Genomic DNA, 10,343 nt, shown 5'->3' on the forward strand with positions numbered 1-10,343 from the left:
ATAGGATGCCTGCCCTTAGCAAGTACACGGTCCACTTCCAGGATTTTATCCCCAGGACATCATTCAGCAGAAGCGCCAAGATGATGGAGATCTGTAACAACAACAAGACTGGAAGCCACCCAGATATTTACAAGAGCAGGAGGGTTTTCTCAACCTTTTGAGTAGAAAGACTATCCAGCCTACCCACACCTATACCCTGGCAGGGTCAGCCTGTTCCCTATGGACATGGTGGTTGGTTTAGGGGGAGGCTGGTGAGCCTGCCCCAAGGGGGTGGGGACTTGGAGGCTCAACAAAGGGGTGTGCGATGTGATGGTGACGGGTCACAAAGGACTTGCGGTATAAATATGGTCGGGCCAAGAGACTCTGGCAGAGTCCTGCAGGGAGGTGACGAGTTGCTTTCGTTCCCTCTCTCTCTCCGAGACTCAATTTGTGGCTGGTGGCTCTGTCTTGAACGAAGAGAGCCATGAGCAGTGAGAGTTTACCTCATTACACGGCCAATAGCTACTGTTCAGTGGGGGTGTTGAGGACCTCCATGGGGGTCCTGCAACGACAACTGTACGAGGGAGGAGAGTATGACATTTTCAAGTACGCTCCCATGTTTGAGAGCGACTTTATCCAGGTCAGCAAGAAAGGAGAACTGATTGACCTAGACAACCGCGTCCGAAGGGTGACTGTGGGTGTCGCATCCACCAGCCCCCTCTTCCCACTACCTGACGTCATGCTGCTGGCCCGAACAACGAAAGTCTGTGAAGAGCATGTCAGATGCGCCGGGATCACCAAGGGGAGAGGTTGCAAGCCCGTGAAGACCCTAGAGCTCACCAGGCTGCTTCCCTTGAAGTTTGTCAAGATCTCCATCCACAACCGTGAGAAACAGCAGCTGTGCCTGAATCTTGCTACCGGCCGGACTTTCTATCTGCAGCTGTGCCCCTCTTCCGATGCACAAAAAGACCTCTTTTCCCATTGGGAAAAGCTTGTCTATATCCTGAGACCACCGGTAGACAGTTACAGCAGTACCCCGATGCTCCAAACTGGAGATGCAGCGACTACAGAGGATGCCAAAATCCTAGTGGGAAGCACCCACAGAGACTCAAGAACACGGGGCAGGGTGCTTTGGGAGAGCAGGGCAAAGCTGGTCCTTCATAGCCTTTGGTGCTCTCTGAGACTCACCTGGGAAATACCTTCTATTGTTGAAAAGGGTCAGGGACAAACGAGCTATCACTATGGGATTCACCACACTGGAGAGGTTCCGAGTGCTTCTCCACCTTGTCCCACAGGGCTGAATTTCAGAGAGACCTTAGGTATCATTATCAGCTGCACTGGTCTCCTCACCAGGGCTGTAATCCCTCCTACAGCATCCTGACTGTCTGGTCTCTTCTTGAACACTTACCCCAGCCCAGGTAGTCTCATCAGTTGTGGAACATCATTCACAGTTAGGAAGTCCTTCCTTCATTGTGTCTCCCCGTGACGCCGACATGCTGATTCAAATCAGCCCAACCCGTGGAGTCACCAAAATGCAGAAGGTGTGCATCCCTTGACCCGGGAACCCCACTTCTAGGAGTCTGTCCTGCAGAGAGAGAAGCACAAGGGTATAAAATTAAAGTGTGTATCATGGAGAACTGTATCAGTGCTTTCCCTGACCCTGGGACTGTTCAAGTAAAATGGAGTGGCCGTTTGAGAGCGGTGCAGTAGATGGGATCTAGCATCCAATGGGAGCTTAGACTGGGTGATCTCAAAGGTTATTCTAAGTATAAGCCCTTGAGTTGCTCAGCTCCAGGATGAGAGAGGAGCAGACAGTTCAGATCTCACTTTCTGTCATCTCTAACTTACCTGATTCTCCTCCCCTTGGCTCAGACCACAGAGCTCCACAGAGAAAGGGATCAGGATGAGGCTGGGCTTCACAAGCTTCGTGACGTGACTGGAGCCACAAAAAGTGCCGAAGGATCAGCAGGAGGAATGACCATGGGCCTGGCGGGAGCCACCATCAAGGATCCAGGAGAAAGCGGATCCGGCGAGGCCACTGCAGGTATCCCCGATGGATCAACTGCAGGCGTGAAAAGCGCCGAAGGATCAGCGGCAGGGTTGTCCATGGGCCTGGCGGGAGCCATTATCCAGGATCCAGGAGAAAGCAGATCCGGCGAGGCCATTGCAGGTACCCACCATGGATCTACTACCGCCGTGAAAAGCGACGAAGGAACAGTGGCAGGAATGGCCATGGGCCTGGCTGGAGCCACCATCAAGGAGCCACCATCAAGGATCCTGGAGAAAGCGGATCCGGCGAGGCCATTGCAGGTGCCACCATAGATCAAGTGCAGCCGTGAAAAGCTCCGAAGAATCAGCGGCAGGGATGACCACGGACCTGGCGGGAGCCACGGTCAAGGATCCAGGAAAAAGCGGATCCGGCGAGGCCACTGCAGGTGCCCCCCTTGGATCAACTGCAGCCGTGAAAAGCGCCGATGGATCAGCGGCAGGGATGACCACGGACCTGGCTGTAGCCACCATCAAGGATCCAAGAGAAAGCGGATTCAGCGAGGCCATTGCAGGTGCCCCCCATGTCTCAACTGCAGCCGTGAAAACCGCCGAAGGATCAGCGGCAGGGATGACCACCGGTCTGGCGGGAGCCACCATCAAGGATCCAGGAGAAAGCGGATCCGGTGAGGCCACTGCAGGTGCCCCCCCATGGATCAACTGCAGCCGTGAAATGCATCGAAGGATCAGCGGCAGGGATGTCCATGGGCCTGGCGGGAGCCATTATCAAGGATCCAGGAGAAAGCGGATCCGGCGAGGCCATTGCAGGTGCCCCCCATGGATCAAATGCAGCCGTGAAAAGCGCCGAAGGATCAGCGGCAGGAATGGCCATGGGCCTGGCTGGAGCCACCATCAAGGATCCAGGAGAAAGCGGATCTGGCGAGGCCATTGCAGGTGCCCCCCATGGATCAACTGCAGCCGTGAAAAGCGCCGAAGGATCAGCGGCAGGGTTGACCATGGGCCTGGCGGGAGCCACCATCAAGGATCCAGGAGAAAGCGGATCTGGCGAGGCCATTGCAGGTGCCCCCCATGGATCAACTGCAGCCGTGAAAAGCGCCGAAGGAGCAGCGGCAGGGTTGACCATGGGCCTGGCGGGAGCCACCATCAAGGATCCAGGAGAAAGCGGATCCGGCGAGGACACTGCAGGTGCTGCCAGCTTATCCTTGCAGGACACGAACCTGGTCTTGGCCGATGATGCCAGCACATCCTCGACGGGGGCAGATGGTCCAGAGAGCAGCATGAGCATGGTGTTGCCAGTTGCAGTCACAACCAGCAAGCCTGCTGCTGGAAGAGCTGAAGGGAAGGTCGCAGACCCCGTGGTCTCCACCTTGCAGACCGAAGGCTACATGTCTGAACGGGATGGAAGCCAGAAGGGCTTCCACCCCAGGGATGAAGCCTGGAGAGAAAAAAAGAAAAGAAGGACACGTCTTCATCGAGGAAAAGTTCCCATCACCGCAGGACACGTGAAGGTCACCACAGGACAGGAGGGGACAAGACCCAGAAATCATCCTCCCACTGGTCCTCATCTGGCCATGGAAACTCCAAAGTTGACAAAGGACGGGAGGACAGCTCGCAAACTGAGGAACAGCCAGTCCGCCACCAGTTCAGGGACTCTAAGTAAGACATCCAGTAAGATCCTCTCCTTCTTTAGGAGCTTCAGAGTCATTCCTGGTTCAGAAACAAGGCTCACACATGACCATTGAGAGGCAGACAAAGCCCCGGTTGGCTTCCATGTTTAGCACACATTTGCTAAAAGGGGAGAAAAAAACAAGGACATGATAAACACAAAATTCACAATACTGGATTTCTGTAGGGTCAAAACAAGGGAGGGATGGTCTGGGAGGAAAAGCTATTATGCAAAGCGGTATGTCCATGGGAATGTATTATCGTTTCCATTTTATTTTAACGTCTCTGACATCAGGATGATTCTTATACTGCTGTCAGCCAAGTGGCAGTCACTGCCTTAGAAATATCTCAACCAATTTGTTTCACTGTTGTTTTCCTTTCAATATATGCACAAGAGATGGATGACAAAGTCTGAAAGATATCTTTCAAGAACTATAACATAAAGAAACTAAGGGACATAAATACTCACTATCCAGGAACACAAGAAAGGTTTAGATATATTGCTAAGGAATAACAGAATAATCCAAAATGCTCTGTACTGATGAACTATGCAAATTATGTATGCATGTGGAAAGCGATTCTAAAAATAAAAAAAATCATAAATGAGATTATGAAATCTCATTTCATACTGAGATTATGCATTTTTAAATGTCCATCATAAAAAAGTCTTTCCAGTTTAAAAAAAAGTTGTAAATAAATTTCATGAGTCCATGAAAATCATTAAATTGTTAACAACACTTGATGACAGTTGGATTAGAGTAACTGTTGATAACAGTTAACAACCGTCGGATTTGAGAAGAATGCCTCTGAGAACCATGTGTGTTTTTTGTTTTGCGGTTTTTTTTTTTTGCGGTATGCGGGCCTCTCGCTGCTGTGGCCTCTCCCATTGCGGAGCACAGGCTCCGGACGCACAGGCTCAGCGGCCATGGCTCACGGGCCCAGCGGCTCCACGGCATGTAGGATCTTCCCGGACAGGGACACGAACCCGTGCCCCCTGCATCGGCAGGCGGACTCCCAACCACTGCGCCACCAGGGAAGCCCCATGTGTCTTTGTATGAACCGGGGAGTCATCTGCTAGCCTTGCAATTCTCTGCTCATTCCCTTCTGTGACAACAGGGTCTACTAGGATGGAAGTTGGGTTTCCAGTAAAACTTAGGGACTTTCTCTGCAGAGCAAATTAAGTGGTAGAGGTGGAGGAGGTGAGAAATAAGATACGGATTCTGGGAGGAGTGGTAGCTTGGGAGGATGAGAGGAAGCCCTTCTCAGTTGCTCTGGTGGGTGGCTGGAAAATCCCATCTTGTGATTTCCGATACACAAAGACCAATAGATTGTGGGGATCAATGTGTCCTGGGAGTTACCTCTTGAAGCAGTGGGTCTTGGTAAGAGGAGAGAAAGAGCCATGTTCTCTAAGACCTGAGAGGGGTTTGGGGGAAGCCTTCCGGAAATGTGAGGAGTTACGGGGTAGAGGAGGGAGATAAAGGGGAACTCTTTCCAAAGCCTTTGACTCAGAGCCCCAGATTTTCACCATGCCAGAGGCTGAATCAGCCTACTTAAAACAGCTTCATCTTAGGATTCTGTACCCTTGGCTTTACCTTTTGTCTTTCTTAGCCTGTATTAGGCATTCTCACTCCCTCACCCCAAAGGACTTCTTTAACGTGAACCTAGTTAGTCCACTATGCAGGGCGTTAGCTGAGCAGACCCACAGTTGACACAATTTACACCTCCAGTGCAGTAGTAAAGTGGAGGTGGGGACTTGCCCACCGCAACGTGCCCTGCCTGGCACTTGCTCTGGATTTCCTTTTCTATCTTGACGGTTCATCAAGAGACACATGCACAGATACCTACGTATTTCAAAGCAACAGGCATCTTCCTCTGGAGGGAGACATCAATTTGGGTATCAAGTCAGTACACCCTATCAGATAAAGGCCAATATTTTGGACAGCAATATTCATCACCGTGGTAGCAATTCTGCAGCTGCAAGTGCAATTACGCAATGGATGGTTGATTACAAACTGACCAATGTCCCAAACTTCAAGTCTGGCAACACACATACATACTAGAAAGGGTTTTTTTCCCTACAGCAAAATAAGGTCATTCACAGGATTGTTGAAGATGTGCTACGGTGGGAGGCATATTGAAGGCAGTGTCGTGGCTGGCACAGCAAGCGTGATGTGATGCTGGGGAACACAGCAGGGGCCACGCCATGCAAGGCTTTGAGGTCCATTTAAAGGAGTTTGATTTCTGACCTTGGAGTGATGCAAAGCCATGATATGTTTTCAAGAGGGGAGTGGCCTGATCAAATGTGCACTTTGTGGAGGGTACTGTGGTTTCTGTGAAAAGAAGTATTTGGCTGGGGGGGTTGTTAATATGGGACTTTATGTTACTTCCTATTTGGGGCCACAGGATCTATATAATGAGGAGATTGGAGGGTATGCTTTGAAAGACACCGTTCCATTTGAAATATCCACGTGGGGTGCATTTCTTCAACGAAGGACTTGTGGCCCCAGCTGCTGGGGGTGCATCCCACAGAAAGCCTTCAGCTGGCAGTGAGTTTGGAAATTGCCTGGGTTCCTCACCCAAGGTGCACGGCAAGAAATGATTGATGTGGAGTGTGAAGGTCAGGCCGTCGTAGCCCAACACAGACCCTCTCGGAAGGGTCACTCCAGTTCAAGAGCTCAGCTTCGGGCTTCCCTGGTGGCGCAGTGGTTGGGAGTCTGCCTGCCGACACAGGGGACACGGGTTCGTGCCCCGGTCCGGGAGGGCCCCACATGCCGCGGAGCGGCTGGGCCCGTGAGCCATGGCTCCGGAGCCTGTGCTCCGCAACGAGAGAGGCCACAACAGTGAGAGGCCCGCGTACCGCAAAAAAAAAAAAAAAAAAAAAACAAAAAAACAAGCAGGGGTCAAGGAGGGAAGGATTGGGAGTTTGGGATTAGCAGATACAAACTACAGGATGGATAAACAGCAGGGTCCTACTGTAGAGCACAGAGAACTATATTCAGTATCCTGTGATAAACCATAATGGAAAAGAATAGGAAAAAGAATGTATGTATACAAAAAACTGAATCAGAAATTAACCGAAGAAATTAACACAACACAAATTAACACAACATTGTAAATCAACTATACATCAATAAAAAAGAAGAAGGAAAAGAAAATAAATGCAATCCAAGTTTGGGTTACCTTTGTGGGGAGGGAGCATGCAGAAGAGGGGCTGGCAGGGTTCTATTTCTTGCTCTGGGTGGCAGCTACAAGGGTGTTCACTTTCTTGTTACTCATTAAGCTATATTTATGCTTTCTGCACTTTCATGAATGTGTGTTATATTTCACAATAAAAAGTTTCTAAAACTGTAAAAAATATAAATATAAATATAAATATAAACAAAAGTTAGCCTCCTTGAAAAGAGAAAATGGGTGAGAAAATTCTCCATATCCTGGAAATGACAGTACCAGTGGGACTCTGACACGTAGCACTCTTTCTAAGTTCCTGCCAGCACTGTGCTATATACGCTGGGGACACAGAGAACAGCAATTCCCATAGGATGCCTGCCCTTAGCAAGTACACAGTCCACTTCCAGGATTTTATCCCCAGGACATCATTCAGCAGAAGCACGAAGATGACCCCTGCAGGGAGATTTGTAACAACAACAAGACTGGAAACCACCCAGATATTTACAAAAGCAGGAGGGTTTTCTCAACCTTTTGAGTAGAAAGACTATCCAGCCTACCCACACCTATACCCTGGCAGGGTCAGCCTGTTCCCTATGGACATGGTGGTTGGTTTAGGGGGAGGCTGGTGAGCCTGCCCCAAGGGGGTGGGGACTTGGAGGCTCAACAAAGGGGTGTGCGATGTGATGGTGACGGGTCACAAAGGACTTGCGGTATAAATATGGTCGGGCCAAGAGACTCTGGCAGAGTCCTGCAGGGAGGTGACGAGTTGCTTTCGTTCCCTCTCTCTCTCCGAGACTCAATTTGTGGCTGGTGGCTCTGTCTTGAACGAAGAGAGCCATGAGCAGTGAGAGTTTACCTCATTACACGGCCAATAGCTACTGTTCAGTGGGGGTGTTGAGGACCTCCATGGGGGTCCTGCAACGACAACTGTACGAGGGAGGAGAGTATGACATTTTCAAGTACGCTCCCATGTTTGAGAGCGACTTTATCCAGGTCAGCAAGAAAGGAGAACTGATTGACCTAGACAACCGCGTCCGAAGGGTGACTGTGGGTGTCGCATCCACCAGCCCCCTCTTCCCACTACCTGACGTCATGCTGCTGGCCCGAACAACGAAAGTCTGTGAAGAGCATGTCAGATGCGCCGGGATCACCAAGGGGAGAGGTTGCAAGCCCGTGAAGACCCTAGAGCTCACCAGGCTGCTTCCCTTGAAGTTTGTCAAGATCTCCATCCACAACCGTGAGAAACAGCAGCTGTGCCTGAATCTTGCTACCGGCCGGACTTTCTATCTGCAGCTGTGCCCCTCTTCCGATGCACAAAAAGACCTCTTTTCCCATTGGGAAAAGCTTGTCTATATCCTGAGACCACCGGTAGACAGTTACAGCAGTACCCCGATGCTCCAAACTGGAGATGCAGCGACTACAGAGGATGCCAAAATCCTAGTGGGAAGCACCCACAGAGACTCAAGAACACGGGGCAGGGTGCTTTGGGAGAGCAGGGCAAAGCTGGTCCTTCATAGCCTTTGGTGCTCTCTGAGACTCACCTGGGAAATACCTTCTATTGTTGAAAAGGGTCAGGGACAAACGAGCTATCACTATGGGATTCACCACACTGGAGAGGTTCCGAGTGCTTCTCCACCTTGTCCCACAGGGCTGAATTTCAGAGAGACCTTAGGTATCATTATCAGCTGCACTGGTCTCCTCACCAGGGCTGTAATCCCTCCTACAGCATCCTGACTGTCTGGTCTCTTCTTGAACACTTACCCCAGCCCAGGTAGTCTCATCAGTTGTGGAACATCATTCACAGTTAGGAAGTCCTTCCTTCATTGTGTCTCCCCGTGACGCCGACATGCTGATTCAAATCAGCCCAACCCGTGGAGTCACCAAAATGCAGAAGGTGTGCATCCCTTGACCCGGGAACCCCACTTCTAGGAGTCTGTCCTGCAGAGAGAGAAGCACAAGGGTATAAAATTAAAGTGTGTATCATGGAGAACTGTATCAGTGCTTTCCCTGACCCTGGGACTGTTCAAGTAAAATGGAGTGGCCGTTTGAGAGCGGTGCAGTAGATGGGATCTAGCATCCAATGGGAGCTTAGACTGGGTGATCTCAAAGGTTATTCTAAGTATAAGCCCTTGAGTTGCTCAGCTCCAGGATGAGAGAGGAGCAGACAGTTCAGATCTCACTTTCTGTCATCTCTAACTTACCTGATTCTCCTCCCCTTGGCTCAGACCACAGAGCTCCACAGAGAAAGGGATCAGGATGAGGCTGGGCTTCACAAGCTTCGTGACGTGACTGGAGCCACAAAAAGTGCCGAAGGATCAGCAGGAGGAATGACCATGGGCCTGGCGGGAGCCACCATCAAGGATCCAGGAGAAAGCGGATCCGGCGAGGCCACTGCAGGTATCCCCGATGGATCAACTGCAGGCGTGAAAAGCGCCGAAGGATCAGCGGCAGGGTTGTCCATGGGCCTGGCGGGAGCCATTATCCAGGATCCAGGAGAAAGCAGATCCGGCGAGGCCATTGCAGGTACCCACCATGGATCTACTACCGCCGTGAAAAGCGACGAAGGAACAGTGGCAGGAATGGCCATGGGCCTGGCTGGAGCCACCATCAAGGAGCCACCATCAAGGATCCTGGAGAAAGCGGATCCGGCGAGGCCATTGCAGGTGCCACCATAGATCAAGTGCAGCCGTGAAAAGCTCCGAAGAATCAGCGGCAGGGATGACCACGGACCTGGCGGGAGCCACGGTCAAGGATCCAGGAAAAAGCGGATCCGGCGAGGCCACTGCAGGTGCCCCCCTTGGATCAACTGCAGCCGTGAAAAGCGCCGATGGATCAGCGGCAGGGATGACCACGGACCTGGCTGTAGCCACCATCAAGGATCCAAGAGAAAGCGGATTCAGCGAGGCCATTGCAGGTGCCCCCCATGTCTCAACTGCAGCCGTGAAAACCGCCGAAGGATCAGCGGCAGGGATGACCACCGGTCTGGCGGGAGCCACCATCAAGGATCCAGGAGAAAGCGGATCCGGTGAGGCCACTGCAGGTGCCCCCCCATGGATCAACTGCAGCCGTGAAATGCATCGAAGGATCAGCGGCAGGGATGTCCATGGGCCTGGCGGGAGCCATTATCAAGGATCCAGGAGAAAGCGGATCCGGCGAGGCCATTGCAGGTGCCCCCCATGGATCAAATGCAGCCGTGAAAAGCGCCGAAGGATCAGCGGCAGGAATGGCCATGGGCCTGGCGGGAGCCACCATCAAGGATCCAGGAGAAAGCGGATCTGGCGAGGCCATTGCAGGTGCCCCCCATGGATCAACTGCAGCCGTGAAAAGCGCCGAAGGATCAGCGGCAGGGTTGACCATGGGCCTGGCGGGAGCCACCATCAAGGATCCAGGAGAAAGCGGATCTGGCGAGGCCATTGCAGGTGCCCCCCATGGATCAACTGCAGCCGTGAAAAGCGCCGAAGGAGCAGCGGCAGGGTTGACCATGGGCCTGGCGGGAGCCACCATCAAGGATCCAGGAGAAAGCG

At 51.9% G+C, this 10,343-nt stretch overlaps 2 protein-coding genes across 2 annotated transcripts; both read left to right on the forward strand.

The window, feature by feature from the left end:
• Positions 1–463: 463 nt before the first annotated feature.
• LOC308610476 (Golgi-associated RAB2B interactor protein 3-like) lies at positions 464–1,067 on the forward strand (the record flags this gene model as incomplete). Its single annotated transcript, XM_081259601.1, has 2 exons — positions 464–994; positions 1,041–1,067. The coding sequence occupies 2 exons, from the start codon at positions 464–466 to the stop codon at positions 1,065–1,067; spliced, it is 558 nt and encodes a 185-aa protein (XP_081115727.1).
• Positions 1,068–7,656: 6,589 nt separating this feature from the next.
• Positions 7,657–8,260, forward strand: LOC308610470 (Golgi-associated RAB2B interactor protein 3-like; the record flags this gene model as incomplete). The annotated part of the gene is made up of 2 exons (XM_081259596.1): positions 7,657–8,187; positions 8,234–8,260. 2 exons carry the CDS (start codon positions 7,657–7,659, stop codon positions 8,258–8,260), a joined length of 558 nt encoding a protein of 185 aa, XP_081115722.1.
• Positions 8,261–10,343: the final 2,083 nt, after the last annotated feature.

The sequence above is a fragment of the Mesoplodon bidens genome (genome assembly GCF_964165515.1).
Source record: "Mesoplodon bidens genome assembly, contig: HAP1_SCAFFOLD_873, whole genome shotgun sequence".
NCBI classification, from domain to species: Eukaryota; Metazoa; Chordata; class Mammalia; order Artiodactyla; family Ziphiidae; genus Mesoplodon; species Mesoplodon bidens.